This window comes from Cydia strobilella, chromosome 19 (assembly GCF_947568885.1).
Source record: "Cydia strobilella chromosome 19, ilCydStro3.1, whole genome shotgun sequence".
Lineage (NCBI taxonomy): Eukaryota > Metazoa > Arthropoda > Insecta > Lepidoptera > Tortricidae > Cydia > Cydia strobilella.
Window position 1 is genome coordinate 8,635,391 of NC_086059.1, and position 18,686 is coordinate 8,654,076.

At 35.6% G+C, this 18,686-nt stretch overlaps 1 protein-coding gene across 1 annotated transcript; it reads right to left on the bottom strand.

Moving 5' to 3' along the window:
* Window positions 1-1,072: 1,072 nt before the first annotated feature.
* LOC134750146 (alpha-tocopherol transfer protein-like) lies at window positions 1,073-18,471 on the bottom strand. Its single transcript, XM_063685266.1, has 8 exons — window positions 18,181-18,471; window positions 7,989-8,141; window positions 7,053-7,212; window positions 4,660-4,718; window positions 4,125-4,321; window positions 3,313-3,423; window positions 2,826-2,928; window positions 1,073-1,807 (listed from the first exon to the last, which is right to left on the bottom strand). Exons 2-8 carry the CDS (start codon window positions 8,125-8,127, stop codon window positions 1,656-1,658), a joined length of 921 nt encoding a protein of 306 aa, XP_063541336.1. The 5' UTR covers window positions 8,128-8,141; window positions 18,181-18,471; the 3' UTR covers window positions 1,073-1,655.
* Between the last annotated feature and the right edge of the window lie 215 nt (window positions 18,472-18,686).

Below are 18,686 nucleotides of genomic sequence, written 5' to 3' on the forward strand. Positions count from 1 at the left end.
GGGCTTTGCTTTGAGCTGAGAACCCGGACTATAATGTTAAGTACAATTAGTACAAAGTATGGACGTTATTATACTCCTCCAGTCCTCTTTTTTCTAAATCAGTCTTTTGACTTCCTTACGTTCTTCTTAACTTGGGTGAGGTAATTAATTCTAGGCACATGACTGTAACTACTAATTCACCAATAAAATCAGGTTGGCTTAGAAAAACTTTTGGACATAACAACTATGGCTGATTTTTATTAACGTACTGCTCACCATCGTCAGTTCCGTTATCGTTCATACTTACACCTATAGGTTCCTTCTTTTAAGGATTAATATCATTATGTGCTAACCCTAAATTTGCACCCTAAATTACAGGCTATTGTACTTTTTACGTTTGCTTATGTGCCACTGACTTGGTTTAAGGACCTGGCAGTTAAAAGCCCGTTTAAGTATAATGATATCCGACTATTCATCTCAGTCATTAAATATAAGAACAATAACGGTTTACTTGATATTTATACAACCTTGACAATAATAATCCCTTATGCTGCAAGGCCTAGTATGTATATAGTCAAGTTTCTCCATATACCATCCCAAGCAGCCAAAAATTACTTTGCGTACCTTTGGTCTCCTTGGATCCGAAAGCTAATAAATGCTTCTTCTATGATTAGAACCCAGGCCCAAAAACCTAAACCAGGGCTAAGCGGTTATTAATCATAGAATCATCGTTACTAAAATTATTTATTTATTATGTAACTCTGGTAAAGGAAAACATGATAAGCAAATAATACATTCTGCAAATAAATTCAAAGATATGCGTGAAATTCCAAAACGCTGTTACTTATGTAATTCCATCTAATTTAACTCTGTACGGACTTAAATTAATAAAGTGTGAAAGTGACACTATTGACGTCATATTTTCATAAAAACTTAACTGTTATTGCAAAGTTGTTTTTTCGGACGTAATGTCTATACGCATTAGTAGGTATATTTACTAAATCTTTAAAACTAGTACCCAGAATTTAGTTAGATATATTCCTGAATTAGATTCGACAGATCTATAAATAAATATTAATAAAAAACATATTATAAAAAAATAGAGTATTTATTGGTCCAAACGCCTAAAATATTCAAAGCAAACATCAAACATATCACCGCAAACATTGAGCAACCTTGGACCTTTAGCTTTGGTCCACAAAATATTTGGTCCATATAATACAAGAGCACCAAATAGACTAAATGGTAACTAAGTAAAGCGACAGTAGAGAGACGCTAACAATACGTTGCCAAATTAGAAAGACATCAATTTAAGTATTTTTGCATGACAAAGTCTTTTGAATTTGGCCGAGTATTAAAAATTATACCTAACGCCAAACACGAATGGTGACGGTCCTTCTAGATAAAAAAAATACATGAAAAATATTATTATAATTTTTTGGCGCTTTCTAACAACCGATCAAGTGGAACCTTTTGACCAGAACGACATTTAGTTATTTTTGAAATAAGATCGTTACCATTCGTCGTTAGGCTTTATCCTAACTGAAGCGACAAACACAACAGAGCTACAATATAAAGAAATAGCTACCACGGTAACTGTCATTTGTCTTATTATAGTCGCGTAGTTTTCGGAGATCACATGTCACTTTCAGCTAGGATTACGTCTACGCCACTGATCAGTCGATGACGAGTTGACGGAAGGAACCGTCGATGCCAAAGAGCTCATCGTAGTTGGTGGGTTTGCCTGGTCGGAGTGATTCCTCCGCCTTGATGTTTTCGTGCTCAGCGAACCAGTCTTTGTACTCTTCCAGTTTCTTCACCCATGAATCTGTGGAACAGCAAAATATGTTAAACTAATTTTCTGAATAGGATATTTCGTGTCTAATGCGCCATAACGCCCCATGTCAAATTGTCTTTCCATGTAAAAGTCAGATTACTCATTCATTAATAAACATTAAACAATAGTGATATGTAAAATTGACAGTAATTTAGTGTCAAGACAAGAATATAATAAACTTGTCAAATTAATTATCTGTCCACATGTCACGATTTGCATTGAAAGAGAGGTACCTGATGAAATTTACAATAATCTTCAAAATGAGGAAGATATGTCTTCTGAGAAACAACATTATTTTTAACGACTTACGTCAGAACAGCATTGTTATTGTCAGAACGTTAATGAAGTATTATTTTATAGATACTAAAATATATTAAATAAATAAAATATTACATTCGTCTTTCTTGTCTTACTTTACTTTGCTCGCCACTAGGTATTTAATTGTGCTCCAACAGTTTTTACATATGAAAATTATATCACAAAAAAATAACTGTCAGAACATGATTGTAATGATGGCCTACTTTAAATCGGCATAATACATTTCAATGTTACAATCTTAGTGCCAGTTGCACCATTCGCACTTGACAGACTGATCAACGTCACGCGGCGCGCCGCGGCGGTTTACTATGAAACTTTCCATAGAATAAAACTTAGCGAAATCTTTAACGATGACAAACAGTTTAGTGCAACTGACCCTTATTGTATGTATGTTAATCTATAATTATCACACACTACGGATCTGACTAATTTTCACCATCAAAGTGACTGAGCAATTTCAGCGCGTACTGAAAAAGAGAAATGTTTCTAGAATAGTTGACGCAATTTAATAAAAATGAATACAAAAGAGTTGCAAACTAAGCTTTAAAATTGTCTGATTTGAATCTTTGACTAATAAGTTTATGATGTTAATTTCAGAATAGTTATCAAAAATTAAAAGTTTTCTATTGTACGGATCAGTAGTTTCCAAGTTGTACATAACAATATAAAGATTTATCAATATCTAACTTACTATGTAGATCATTCATGGAGCCGCAGTTGCCACCGTATTCTGTAGGAAGCATTTCCTTAGGAATGTGCTTATAGAGCTCATTGATATCGGAATGGAGATGAATCTGAAACAAGCATTAAAATAATGGAAACTCGTTCAATGAGGTGATACAGCTTACGCGAGAAATTGCCATGTGAGCTTTGAGTAGACATACGTACGGTCACGGTAGTCTTTAATACTTGATCCATCTAAGGTCCAAGCTAACTTGGTTGTCAATATTAACGGTATGAAATGTCCAATGCAAAGTAAACCCTAAATGGCTCAACAATTAAAGTCCGTGACTGTTCAATGAACATGGTTATCGATATATATGTAGCTTCGGAAGATGGCAGACTATAATGGGCGATACAGATTGCTCGTTACACTCATCAGTATGTACCTAAGGTTTCCCAGGTTAACCAGGTAGGCTATTACGTAGTTCTTTGCCAAAAGAGGTTTGCAAACATACCCTGTCTCTGATCTTTTCCTTGATGAAAGGTTTGACGAAGTTGACGATCTTGTCGACCAATGGCGACACGTTGATCACATGGACTGCCTTCAGTTTGACTGGGTAGGCTTCCTGCAAAACAAAATAATTTTATTTTATTATTTTATTTTATTTAACTACAGCCCAAGAGTGCAAGCATGAACATCCGCAGTGCAAGCGTGTTGTCTTAGGCTGTGGAATAATAGGGATACCGCCGTTTAGCCAAAATATTTTTCGCCAAATTTCACTTCCCAACAAACTTATGGCATCAGTTTCATTTCCCAAATGAAATTTTAGCAAGTTTTTATTTCGCAACCATTTCATTTCGCAACCCCATACTTGCGAAATGAAAATGACGTACTAGGTTGGGTTAGGTTAGGTTGGATTATAAAAATTTGCGAAATGAAATTTTGCCAAATGATAATTTGCGTAAAATAGTTTGGGAAGTAATACTTTGGGAAACGATTTTTGGTAAACCGGAATAATATTAGGCCATTTGCTTATGGCCAGCATCATAATACAAGACAACGATGGATACGAATTATGGAGTCATTTGAGAATCTTCTTTATTTTATTAAGGACACAATTAAAGAATAGTGATCGTGGTGCCTTGCATCCATCGCTCGATGTTAATATGTTGTCGACATTTGAAAATTTACCGGTCACATCTGGACAAGACTACACTGGAGAACTTGGGTGGGTGTAATCCTCAAAGAGGAAATAGTATGCCCGCCACCGGGCAATACCATGCTAAAGAAGGTGATGATCATGAATGAGGAAGGAAACCTCCATACCTGTACACACACGAGGAACTTCTTCACCAGCGTTGGCGTGAACTTGGCGAAGTGTGTAGGCGTGGCCACGGAAGCGTCGAGGATGTAAACGTCTCCGGCTACTCCCTCCTTCTCCTCATTGAGCCTCACGTCTCCCAGCATGAGCGCTAGCTTGAATGCGTCTGCCACGTTCGGGGTTTGAATGTCTTTGTCTACGCCTGATTGAGAAAAAAGGATGGAATTAGTCAATTATAGAAAATAATTTTGCTTCTGCGATTTATAATAATAATATAGTGCATAAATTTGGGCTAATAGTTGTAAGAGTTGAATTGAAAAAATTGAAAAGTTTGACCACGCCTTTTCGTTACTAAAGCGATAAAAACATGTCCCGGCGAATGGATTGCAATAACTATTTTTTGGACTTTTACTTTGAACATTGCCCTCCCTTTTCGTCCGATATACTCCTATTATGTATAAGAAGTTTTCATAGGGCGAGTTAGAACATTTTTATAGCCATTTTTTATGTGTTAAAAAAATAAGCAGTTCGTTTTCTTACCTCTCATTAGGACGACACGGCGACCCTCAGGAGTAAGTCCAGGCAGAGGCGGCATTTGCCTAAAAAATAATGTTCGTTAGAATCTACACTTGCATGTCTCATATCCTAATAATATAACGTATATTATTGATGTACCTTTTTGCATAATTTTACTTAAAACGATAAACGCGAACAACACGGATTTATATACTTAAATTTGGTACATAAAGAGTTGTTGATACCTACCTATACAGGAATAATTGCCTTAGATGATGAGGTCGAACGATGGACCATTGTATGGGAATGATTTAATAATGTCACTGAGACAAAGTCGCAGCTACTAGTCATAAATACATTAATACACGGTATGGATGTTGCAAAGTACACTTAAAAGTGTTGAACTTGTCATTTTTTCCTCCAGTTTTTAAATAAAATATTATTTCTCAATTTGAATCTTGAAAGAAATGACATGCCGCGAAAAAAATGCCGTAAAAAATTTTGGTGAGTAGACGTAGACAATCAGAGAACGTTAATTTTTAAGACCTACATGTAACCTTAACAAGTATAAAAACAAGAAAACTTTTTTGGTGTTTTGTAAAATATCTATGATGTAAATCCATAAAAAAAAACTAAAAAGAAGTGTTTTTTTTCTGTACACTAATATTTCGTAACTACAAAATTCTTGTAAGAATAAACATACTATGAAACAGCCCATAGGCTATAGTCCCAGTGAACGGGTATAGTCCCCTCGCTGGCTCAAAGCGGTTTGGGAACTTAACTCACATATGTAGGTACACTTTTGAATTTTGTCGCGGATCTATACAGGTTTTCAGTGTTTTTCCTTCAACGAAAAGCGACTGGTGAATATCAAATTATGGTATTAAATATCATCATCATTATCATCATCATGTCAGCCGATAGACGTCCACTGCTGGACATAGGCCTCCCCCAAGGCTCACCACTCCGACTGATCCTGTGCCGCTCGCATCCACCAAATTCCCGCGACCTTCACCAGGTCGTCGCTCCATCTCGTTGGAGGCCTACCAGCAGTTCGTCTTCCGGTACGCGGACGCCACTCCAGAACCTTCCGGCCCCACCGGCCATCAGTTCTGCGAGCAATGTGCCCCGCCCACTGCCACTTAAGGTTTGCAATTCTGCGAGATATGTCGGTGACCCTAGTTCTATTAAATATATTGTGAAATAATATAATAATATAAAACAATAATTCAGCCTATAAACGTCCCACTGCTGGGCACAGGCCTCCCTCTCATGCGCGAGAGGACTTGGGCCCTTCCCACGCTAGCCCAATGCGGATTGGGGACTTAATAAAAAATAAATTTATTGAAATAATTATATTCACCCCTATTTAATACTATGTTCATACGTAAGACACTCATTTTCTTTTAGGTAATTTTTTATTTATCTCATAGCAATCATCTCACAATAACTTTTACTACGAAAAATATATGTTAAGTTACAATGTTTTTCCATTTATTAATGATCCAAGTACAGTAAATAACACAAGTGTTTTCAAACCTAAACCTTGAGAATATTATGTGGTCTGAAATAAAACTGCCGCTCTCATCAAACATCAGACAAAAAGGATCACGCGCACTTTCGAATCTTTTGATCTTAATAGAAGAAAAAATGTCGTAAGCTATTTTTCTGTGAGTTGTGCAGTACAAAGCACTATGTTCATTATTGTACCCGATGGAAATCCCATAAGTGGTACGCTACGTTTAATTTTAAGTAGCTATCTTAAATACCATGATTCTTACATTTGTCACGTATGGAACATGTGATGTTCTTTTTACATTGTAAAACTAATGAATTTAATAGAAAAATTACACTAGGTTACGCCTTCTGTGAGGTGATGATAAAAATGGTTGTCATTATTCCCAGCGTGTTCCCACTATTTACACAGCTCACTAAAGAGGACCAACCTAGAGAAAACTGGGTATCGTTCTGATAAGCAACATTCTTTTTACCACACCAGCTGGTAAAGGCTCTCTTGATTGTGCGAAAACTGATGAGAAGTTGCATTTTATCCACATGTGGGGCAAAGTAATCTGATGCAAACTTTGAGTTGTTCCCTTTTGTTGGCTGATAGAATTGACTTTTAAATGATGATTTTGAATAATAAATATTTAATAACGTTCATTTGGATTTGACTTTGATTTTACAGTTAGTATTTTCGTCGCGTTGAGTGGTGAAAAATTTTGTTTCACTTGGTGGCAAAAGTTAGTTAAACCCTTGTGCCTTGAAACCCTCGCAATTTTAGAATCTTTCGCTTGCTTGGGTGCCAATATTAGCACGAGCGGTTAAACAATAAACTATTATTAATTTTGCACTAGCAAAGGAAGCAAAGCAGTTTGTATAGTTGTATAATTTTTGCCCCTATTTAATGGACTTACACAATATTGAGGATCTCCTGGAGCTCAGGGCGGGAGACATCGCGGTCGTTAAAGAACTCTGGCACGGCCGAACGCATGGTGAAGTACATGTCCAGTTTACGCTTGGTCTTCTCCAGGGAGAACTTGCAGCCGCGAAGGAAGGTCATGATACGCTGGTCATCTGGAGATGCAGATTTATGAATCAGTAACAATTATTAAGTTATTTAATGTCTGGACTTCATTATAATAGACAATAGTCTTAGTAAAAAGGTTAGGTGACATTATAATAGTTGTCTGAATTTTAATCTGTAACCAATATAACAAATATAAAAAAACATTAAAACTACCTAAAAACTGAACAAAATAAAACTAAACTAACATTAAAATAAAACTACTTAAATATTAAACTAATATAGAAAAAAAAACCTATGAAAGGTCCCCCAAGTCTGTCCCCTGCGGAAGGGTGCCCATGAGGCTGGCTACATTACCCCGTTGGATGGCTATGCCTATTCTTTGGCCTACAATAGTTAGTCCAGCACAAGTAAAAGGTCGGTAATTGGGAGAAAAGAGAGGAAACGATAATGCCAATAATCCTAGTAGACTAGATGCATTTTTGATTGCTATGAATTTTATTATTGTATTGCATTAATGATTTTTCTTTAGCAGATATACTGATGTAAATGCTCATACATATGCAAAAATAATATGTACATAAAGTCTTGTATAGAGATCGTATGACAAATATATAGTTCTAAGCACTATAATAGGGTAAGCGCCTGCCGGCGCACGGTACGCAAAGTTCACCACATAGATAGGTAACACTTAACACTGATTTCACACAATACACACATAGTCTTCAAATGCTGTAGGTAGGAAAGATCTTTGCGGCTGACATAATATATGGGCTCCCAGTGGGCACAAGCCTATTTTCTATGAATGAAAAGAATTAACACTTACCGAACTCATCAGGAAGATGAGGTTCCTTCTTGAGCCACTCCTTGATATGGGCCAGGTCAGCATCCTTAGTGTCCGCTTTCTCGTTCAGCTCCTCCCGGATCTTCTGCCACATCTCACCAGCTGGCTGTTCTAGAGTCATCTTGGCTTCAGGAGCTGAAATTAGGATAAGGAGGATTTAATATTTATTTTCACTCCATTATAATATTTATTTATTTATTTCATCCTCGAAAAGATGGGTGAAGATCGGGTGGCCAAAAGGGCCAACTGGGGCCAAGGGTCAACCAACTGGACGCCTTCCTGTTGGTCGTCGTAGATATCGTTGGGCGGATGGAGTGGAGGCGGATCTCCGTGAACTACGCGTCGGCGAAAGCTGGCGTGATATCGCTCTGGACCGGGCAAAGTCGCGTGGTCTTGTGTTGGAGGCTAAGACCCATTTTGGGTCATCGGGCCAACGAAGTAAGTACGTAGTAAGTAGATAATTGTGACGCATAGTCTGATCCTTTACTTTTGATGCTGACTGTATTCCTAGATTCGTTGACTATAACCCCTTTAGCACTTGTGATATGTGAATGGTTAATTTCATAATAATTGAGCTCTATTAGTGATATACAGGCTGTAAATTTAGTCACCTGCAATAATTTACGGGGTGAATATATAGGTCCTACTGAGAAACACTTACTATGGGACCAACCCCGAAATCACGAAAAAATTTACTCTCCCATACATTTTGGCTGGCTGATGATGATATTTTGCATAGGAGTCAATTATTTTTTTCGTGGTTTCGGGGTTGGTCCCGTAGTAAAATTTGCTAAGTATGATCTATATAGTCATCCCGTAAATTAGTGCAGGTGACTAAATTTACAACCTATATAAGCGACTACCTACGTTGGTATGTATAAAAATTATAGATAATGTTTATGTGATGCAGACATTGTTATAATATTATCAATTTGTCAGTTAATTACCACTTAATACAAAACATTAGCATGCAGCAAACCTACGGAAACAATGCAAGTGTTTTTGGAACCTGGGTTCCACCACCACTCTTTTATGTGTAATACTTTCCGCATGATGTAAATGTATTGCATTAAAGTCAGTAAACCGAGAAACTTAATCCACTGTATACTTATTTGCATTATGTTTACCGGCCAAAAACATTGCATTATTTCCGAAATGTCTGTCATCAAGCATCATTATCACGAAATGGTCTAATATTTGTTTTGGGCAGCATTGCAGCAATTTGAATTTACCTTTTTGTCTATGTCTTTCGTTACCGCGATAGTTACGTTTCTCATAGTTTTATTGCCAAATAGAAAAATAACTGTTTAAAAAAACTCTATAGCCCGTCTAAGCTAATTCTGCACAAAAAGGGGCATATTCTGATTGTAATAATCACTATACACCTAGCTTATCTATAAAACAAAGTCCCCGATAAACTCAAAAACTACTGAACGGATTTTCATGCGGTTTTCACCTATCGATAGTGATTCTTGAGGAAGTGTATAATTTGTTAACCCTTGCGATTAACTGGAATTTTTATGAATTTCATATTCCGCACACCATCAGTGACTCAACAAGATTGTATTGTTAATCTTCATGTAAGTCAACGGAGGTTTATCAATAAATTACCGAACCATACATAAAAACCTACTTCTTTTTTTTCACTGTGCTTGCGCATATACAGTACACATGCAGTGTGCAATCCGCACGATTAAGAAACTACGCTTTCCAACCTTGCGTGTGACGACACAGCAATCAGACTTCAACTATGGCCACTGATGACTGGGGCGTGACGATGCATATATTAATAAGACTATTAGGATCAGTGAAATTGTAGACCTAGCGAACACCCATGGCTCCGCCATTTTTAAAAGATTTCCAAAAACTGATTCGTCGATAGAATTCCATATAATAATCGATCGTGCTTATAAAATTTCACGAGAATCGATTGAGAAATGCAATCTATAGAGGAAGACAGCAGGCGGACAAACGAACAAAAGCGATTTTGCTCAAGATAAAATGGAAACCTTTGTTTTCGCTCGGTCAAAAATAAGTGGAGACGAGTTATAATAGGTAGGGAACTCCTATGGATAGATAAAAAAATTCAATGTCTGTCACGAAATAAGTAATTGAATTGTACAATTTTAAGTAGGTACAATAAAGAAATCAGCTTCATTATGAACATTATGGAAAAATATCGATCCAGACAAATGGCTCAAAAATATGTGTACACGACTTTATTGTCTAAAATGTAAGAGCGTACACATATTTTTGAAAGTTTGGGAATGTATGTCCTTGATTGTACAGTAATGATAACTCACGTCGCGTCGAGTGTTGGTAATGTCAAAAAAACATATGACTGCCATCTACGTTTATTCCAGTGTTTGTTAAATTTTTATAAATTATGAACAGTTTAACGGTAACCGATCCGTAATGATTTTTATAGACAATAGTTTCCTTCCACTAACTAACACTAAAAGTTGTGATAGTGAAAAGTAAAGGTACTGTAAAATGCCTCAGACCGCCTTCTGTAAACATTTTCAAACTAAATTTAACTAATCAGCGTTCCTAATTTATAGCGTGAAAGGTTTCTTGTATGAAAGGAGTTTTTTTTTAACAATCCGGCCCGAAGTTTATGTACCGTGACTGTTTTCGTGAGGCAAAAACTGAATTCAGAAACTTTCACCTGTTAATATAAGCTAGATGTACAAGAAACATGTACCTACTTACGATATCGGTTTTTTTTAAAATGTTGGTTAAATAATTTAACAGGTTCGGGTTTGATTCCCTGGGATTCGTTAGCGCTTTTAAATTTTGTAGTTTGATTTTTGTAGTTTTGAATAAATTGAATACAAATGGTTTATTCGCAGTAATATGGTTACAATGGTTTTAAAATATGTAATGTAAGTTATCATGAAGTGTTGTCTAAGGCCAAATACTTATGTCTAACTCTTTGAAAAGTCTATTAGGTTATTCTACTGGTTTCATAATGATTATGTTATAAATGCTAATAGCAATGTGGCTCAGGCTTTTAAATAATGTTGTCCTACTGATAATAATTGTTTTGAACAAATGTAAGGAAGCACTATTATCTCTTGTAAGGAAATATTAATGTGAATAGGATTTAATAAGCCATAGTTATCATCGTCACAATATTGTTCTATTGCTCAGGTTGCCTCGGATATTTTTTTATAAATTTAGAACCCTGTGTAGACACTAGCAGAACGAAAATATAACTCGCATGACTAAGGGGCCCTATTCGAGATGCACAACTGTCAGTTTCGGCTTCAACATCAGTTCAACAGTGGAATGAATCATTTGTTCATCAACTGTGGAAAGTGTCATTTGGTACAACCAAAACTCATTCATTGAAAAAATTATGCAACAAAAATCAACTTTGTTTTCTTACTACTATACGGTTTAAAATGGCTCTGAACTCGGCGTGGTTCGGTTTGGTTTCGTTGTCACCTAACTGTGTATTGCTAATGTCAAATTTACCTATTCGACAACACACGATTTCTTCCATTCAACTGAAGTTCAACACGAAACGTCACTTAACGCATGTCAAATACCGCTCCAGATATAGATTGACATGCGAATATAATCCGGGATGGAGATGGCATTAAAAGAAGGATAATAAATCGCTTCAGCACAATGCCCCCCTCCCCGTCTTTTCTAGCATCTTTTCTTGTGGCTGCATATTCAAGTTCATATAGCAACATAACTTTTACTGCTAAAGAAAATTTGTAAACTTCTCTTTCCTCTCTTTCATCTTTTACTACGATAATTGCTCCTTCCTCTTCTATTCATCACTCCAGTCCTAGCACATACTGGCCCCAGGAGTTGCCAAACAGTACACCCGTGAAAAAACATGGTTGCATAAAATTGTAGCGTAATGACACGATGAACTTATGTTTGATCAAGTTTGTTTCGTGAATTTTAACTGACACGCAATTTGTTTGCATAGCTACGCTTTTTGCTCCACTTTCCAATTTAGGAATTCCAGTTCTAAGTGAAGAAGTGATTGAAGTGGCGTGGCATGTTGACTTTATTGAAAGTTGGCATCTGTATGTCCTGCTTGACATTATTATTTTATAAAAAAAATCTTGATTCAACGGGGTTGATTCAAGATGGAAAAGATACATTTTTAGGGTTCCGTACCCAAAGGGTAAAAACGGGACCCTATTACTAAGACTCCGCTGCTGTCCGTCTGTCCGTCCGTCTGTCCGTCTGTCACCAGGCTGTATCTCATGAACCGTGATAGCTAGACAGTTGAAATTTTCACAGATGATGTATTTCTGTTGCCGCAACAACAACAAATGCTAAAAACAGAATAATATAAATATTTAAATGGGGCTCCCATACAACAAACGTGATTTTTTTTGCTGTTTTTTCCGTAATGGTACGGAACCCTTTGTGCGCGAATCCGACTCGCACTTGGCCGGTTTTTAATGTATATCTGTAGTATATGTGTTTAGTATTGAAATTTGTATGTGTGTATATAAATTAATAATCACATTAATCTCCAAAACCTACTGACCTCTTTAAAAGTTGAGGGTGTGATTGCTCCAGAGTAAAGAGCGCTATTTTTTTAAGGGTCTTCAAATTTCGAGTATGAATACGTGTATGTTTTTTATTTATTTATTTTTTTATTACAAAAAGGCAAGCATTTGACCGCAATCTCACCTGATGGTAAGTGACGATCATTTATATCATCATCATTACATGCATGTTCTAAGATTATTGTCTTCTTCAAATATCAATAGAAAAATGATTTACTTCTCTTTGCGCAGAAAAGGGTGCTAATGTAATAAAAAACTGCTCGATTTGTAATAACATTGTCAAACTTGTCACAGTTATAATCAATAAGGAAGCCAGTAGGGATCTCATTTCATTATTGTTACGAAACAAGGTACGAAATAGTAGCGAATCAAATTTGTTTACCGTACCTACCTAATGTTCAAAACTAAAACGTCACTAAAAAATTGGCCGAATTCCATAGCTAATATCCATCTATCGGTCGGAGCTTTCCAAATAATTCCACCCATTCCGATATAATAGTCTGGTTGTGCTATTTCTTAACAATCACCGTACTTATTTTTTGCTCTCTTCTCATTTTCCACAGCGTGTCTAAAGAGACGTAAGTTCAGTTTAAGATTTAATACTCTTTACTGAACGATATACTGCTTTTAAGGTGAATGCTCTGAGAGAACGTGATCGCAATTCGGACTGTTTTATTCATTTTTTAAATTTAAGTACCGTTTGATACATTTCAGGGGTAATGGCTGGTTTTATGCGGAGTCTTGGTTGTATTTTATGTTATTAAATTTGGAGTACACAGAAACCGTTAAATGTTTAGCTTTTAGGTTCTTTATAGTAACTTCTGTTATGACAAAAGTTCCATAACCTTACAGACTCTTAAGTGGCCCACTGACTATCAGTCCGCCGGACGATATCGGCCTGTCAGTTGTTCGGAACTGTCAAATTTTTGTTCTAACTGACAGGCCGATATCGTCCGGCGGACTGATAGTCAGTGGGCCCCTTTAGAAACGTAATAAAAATCCCGTATTTTTATAAGATTAAATATATAAATATTATATGTAGTACAATTTTACGCATATCGATCTATCTAAGTCCCACTGTAAGCTCAGTAAGACTTGTGGTGTGGGTACAAGGCGACGATATACATAGTATATATAATTACTCACATACATAACTCAGGAAGAAATATTTGTCATAAACACACAAATAAATTCCCCAACCCGGACCTCCGGCTACATAGGCAGGGTCACTACTGATTAGACTTAAGGCGGTTCCCTGAGCCAGAAGGCGAAAAATCTCCTTATATGATCCTGTTTTCCTAAGAGGCGTTGATATTCGTAGACGTGGAAAAAATATATGTAGTTTTTGACTATATTATCTTTAACAACATAGCTTCCGATACACAAATTATGACACTTCGCTCGATACAAATAATTCCCAAAGTAACCTCTAACTCGGACTTTTAATCCTACTTTACTCGGTTATTTATTTTGTGAAACTATAAACAAAAAAAAGAAGAAAAAACAATCTTAACATAAATAGTAATTTCATAGCTTTAGAAATTCTATATTGTAAGGTAACGTTTTTAAAATAAATAAAAACCGACAAAATTCGATCAAAATTGACACTTGGCGCGTATGTTCTTTCCCGTTCTTTCTTGCGAAATGTGACAAAGACAGCGGCAAACCGATGGAACGGCCTTAAGTGGCCGTTAGATTTAAAGAAAGCTTTCTTCCGCACTCATGAAAGCTATGATAGCTCTTTTGTTCACTTTGTTTTTATTTAAGAGGCCCCGGCAAGCTCGGCCGAATTTTACTCCCACAAACGGAGTTTTGTTCCCATTTTAAAATTACGTGTTGGATTGTAACGAAACGTTGCATATACAATGACATCTTATTGACAAAGTTTCAGAGTGATCTAGCTAGTCGTTTTAAAATGAGAGCGTAACTACGTTTGTATGAAGAACCGAGCTGAGCTTGCCGGGAACTTAAGCATTTGGTTTAATGAGACTAATAGACACTAAATAAGTACGGTGTACGTTATGTAGTACCAAAGATAGATATAACTCCGTAATAGATGGATACAGTCTAAGGAAAAAACGTGCCTCGAAAATCAAGAAAATTTGATTCTCGTTCAGAGGGCGCTACTAGTTTTGGCCTACAGTCTTATAGATGGCGTTGACGGTTTCGTTTGTTATTTAACAATTTTAACGCATATCAGCGAAAGAACATGGGTCAAAATCATCAAAATAATTAATGCAAATAAAAAAAATCATTTATCTATATTTAAATACATTTTATCGTATTTTTACAAATCTTCAATTTTAGTTTAAAGTGTGTCGACAGATGGCAGTGAATTTACTGGGGTTACAAAATTTACTATGACAGTACCGCTCTAGTATAAGTTACTCTATGGTAGTACGTACGTAAGGCGTATGTGGTACAATGTATACCAGAGCCTATTTATTGGTATGAAGCAAGCATCGCGGAAGTCACGTTCCATTTCAAAAGGCGTCGCTTCATTTGTGAAGATGGTCGTTATGGCAACACTTGTTATAGTCGAGTAACGTCGTATATGGTTTCAAACTAAGGACACATGCGACTTTGCGGTTTTTTACGAAAAACCTTTTAGGACTTATTCGAAATTTAAATCGGGAAAGTTGTCAGTTACTAGACATTTATTTACGATAGATATTCGTATAGGAAGAGAAAGTACCACGTGTAAGGGACGTTAGGCAAAAATTGTTAACGAGAGTCAAACACGCATCTAATAATAGCAGAATCGTTCATATTTTAGTTATAAGAAAATAAATACAATTTATAGCTTATCTGGTATTAGTTGACAGATTTAATAATTTATTTATAGCTTATCTGGTATTAGTTGACAGATTTAACAATTTATTTATTTATTTAATAATTAATCCTTGGATTCGATGCCCGCGGGATTGTCCGCTAAGTAATGGTAAGTAAATAAAAAAATAACCTTTATCTATCGTCTTCATCTATCACACCGTCTTCATCTAACCTTTATCTATCACAGCTGAACCAGAAACAGAATCCTCTCTATTTGGTCGTGGACGATGGGTTTTCTATTTAAACTGTAAAGACAGTCAGTACGTCTAAGAATTTGTCGTGATATAAGTTTTATATGCAATTTTGGCTTAATGTTGCGCCTATATTTCCAACGTGTATAATATTTTCGTCTAATTTAATTTGCCTAAAACTGATATTTGTATATTTCGACTAACAGCCAGATTCGAACTTTAAGATCAAACTTTTCTTCAAACAAAAACGTCACTTTTGACACTGACATATCCGATCCATATCGTATCTTTAGCAAATTTTTGACGTATCTTAAACTTCGAATCAGAGAGCCTACCGCGAACCACGTTGGACGTGTTGCCTCTGTTGCACTTGTAAATTCGTACGTAAGTGTGACAGGGAGGCAACACGTCGAAATTTACCTAAACTGAATAGGTACTGTGAAATATTGAGAATATGCATCAAAGAAGCACGGTCGGTGCATCGATGAGAAATCTACGACCATCTCTGCACGCGATTTCTCTAGAGGCTAATGCCCGGTGACTCACGCTATGCTCACAGTCGATGACAAGCAGTCAATTAACTTAATTGTTAAGAGGAAAGGGGACGGCCGCTTCTCCATACAAACGCAATCCCCATTTTCCTCTGTGTATTATAACATTATGCAAAATATTTTTGCGTAACTTGTTGTATATTAACCATAACGTTTGACTTTTTTTCGATTTTTTGATTATTGTAAAAATTAGGGGCAAAAAACAGATTTCATACAAATTTTTAAATGCTCCTAACTTTTATAATAATGAAAAATTCGAAAACATCAAATGTAGGGGCATAGCTGTTGTTGATATACAACAAATTGTAGTCAAAATATTTTCAATAATGTTAATATCCAGAGAGGAAAATGAGGAATACGTTTGTATGTACACACTTTCGTTATTTTTGTTAGTGCTCCTTTACACGCTTGTTAGCCGTGATTTTCTTGCGCGTTTTGATATTCTTATTTTAGAATAAATTTGAATATAGTAATATAATATAAAGTTTCCTTGTTTCCTTTTCCTTTCCTTTCTTTCCTTTCCTATAATCTTTAAATTACATCGTTGAACATAATATAGCGTGAAATCATGTGATTACTTTTAAGATGCGAATGTAACTCAAGAGAATTACCGACTATATACAGCGCGACAGTTAAATAAGATTTTTAATCAATCTTCAATTTGTCAATAGGGTATTTCACAATTTTTTATTAATTGTATCAGTCGCTCAGGTATGTTTTGAGGATCATATGTCTGTATGGGACCCATTGCCTTAAATTAATACAAAAATCACAAATGATAGACAAAGTCTGGCACCCGCACTTTACTGACAAAACGCTCCTAACAAAATGGCAATACATCGTGACGTCACCATGTAACGTCGCTATGCTTACAAGCCGTTTGAACGTATGTTTGAAATATTTCGTTTATATATATATATTGCTGCCATACATTTTTTTTAATGTAAGGAATCGAATGGTACCGTTATTTTTTTTCTTTTGGGATGTTTAAAAAAAAACCTAAATGTTGAAACTGATGTCTTATTGTATTTATTTTTATTCCCATATTTTTTTTTGTCTATTTATTGTGATAAATTGCTCATTTTCTATCTATTTAACTAGATTTAGTTATAAAATTTAGCATGTGTCAACAACCCTATTATAGTACTTGTAAACTGTTGTGTTAACACAATTTTTGATCAAATAATTTGTGAGGAGTCAAAATACTGTTGGTAATATATACTGTTGTGTGACTGCATGACAACATTGACAACCTGCACTCGTATTGCTAAGAAAAGCGTTATAAACAAATACAACAAAACAAATCAAAAAAATATTTTATATAATAATTTGATTTGTTCCCTAGTTGAAAAGCCTTATAGCTGTAATATTACCGAAGCCAGGAAGGCTTATGGCTTATGGTGATATTGTCAATAGTTTAAACTATTAGTAGTATAGGTTGAATATTGGAATACCAAAAACAATAGAAATACTTAGCAACTTCAATGGTTTCATTGTCATACTTGACGATGAAATAATTAAAACGAAGTAAGTACTTACTAGATACTGGATTACCTGCCATATATATAGTCCGACAAGAAATTGTAGAAAATTATTGAGGGCGCCACTTCCTACGTAACTATCCAATTTTTGACGGAAAATTGAGTGTTTTTTTTAGTTGCATTTTATTTCATTTCTACTATTTTATGTCACGCTATATGTTTGCAACTATAATAGGTATTACTTGTAGGTATACAATAAAAATTTGGAAATGCTAGTTTTTACGCTTTTTTTGTATGAAATAATTCATGTCCTGATTTCACGGTTCTGAAGTAGGAAGTAGGATATATGATAATGAAAAGGATCTAACCCGAAATTATTATAATCCTACCTCCTAATTAAACACCTACTAAACAATAAAATTGTGTTTTAAATTCGCATTTACATTTCGTACATTTATTATTGGCATTAACCACGTGGACGTAAAATCTATGATCACTGTAAACTTTATTTCCTACAATATCCAGGATCAAACCATCACCACAAGCACAACACTATTTAAAGAAAATAAACACACCTTTAAAATGAAATATCAAGTCACACGCCAAAGTCTCTACGATGTACACACTGGCACTTGAACGCAACGTGTTTGTAGTTTTAGAACACTGTTTTAAAAAGAAAAGTTTGAATTTGGAAAAGGTTTTTTTCGAATCGTGGCGCGTGCCCGCGCTGTCTTGAATGCAAGCGATTCAGCCAGCGCGCTGCTTTTATTATTTCGTCACGCGGTTTGAGCGCGGTTGCAAGTGCATGGGCTGGGGGTAGATGGCACTTTTGATATTCTGTGGTTAGTGCGTTCCGTTTTGGTATCTTGGATTACGGTAAATCTTGTGTTACCTACATTATTAACATAAGAGTCCATCTAAAATAATATATCTTTGCACCGACTTAAATATAACAAAGTGATTGAGTGTCATTACATTAATGACGTCATATTTTTATAGAAATTTGACATTAATTAATTGACACACTGTCATTACAAATGGCATGCATAGTTAGCTTGGACTGACTCTAGAATAAGAGGAA

Coding starts and splice junctions, on each gene's coding strand:
- LOC134750146 (XM_063685266.1), bottom strand. CDS start 8,127: ATGACTCTAGAACAGCCAGCTGGTGAGATGTGGCAGAAGATCCGGGAG. Junction 4,322..4,659: donor CCGTGTCGTCCTAATGAGAG/GTAAGAAAACGA, acceptor TTTCTCAATCAG/GCGTAGACAAAGACATTCAA. Junction 2,929..3,312: donor AGGAAAAGATCAGAGACAGG/GTATGTTTGCAA, acceptor TGCTTGTTTCAG/ATTCATCTCCATTCCGATAT.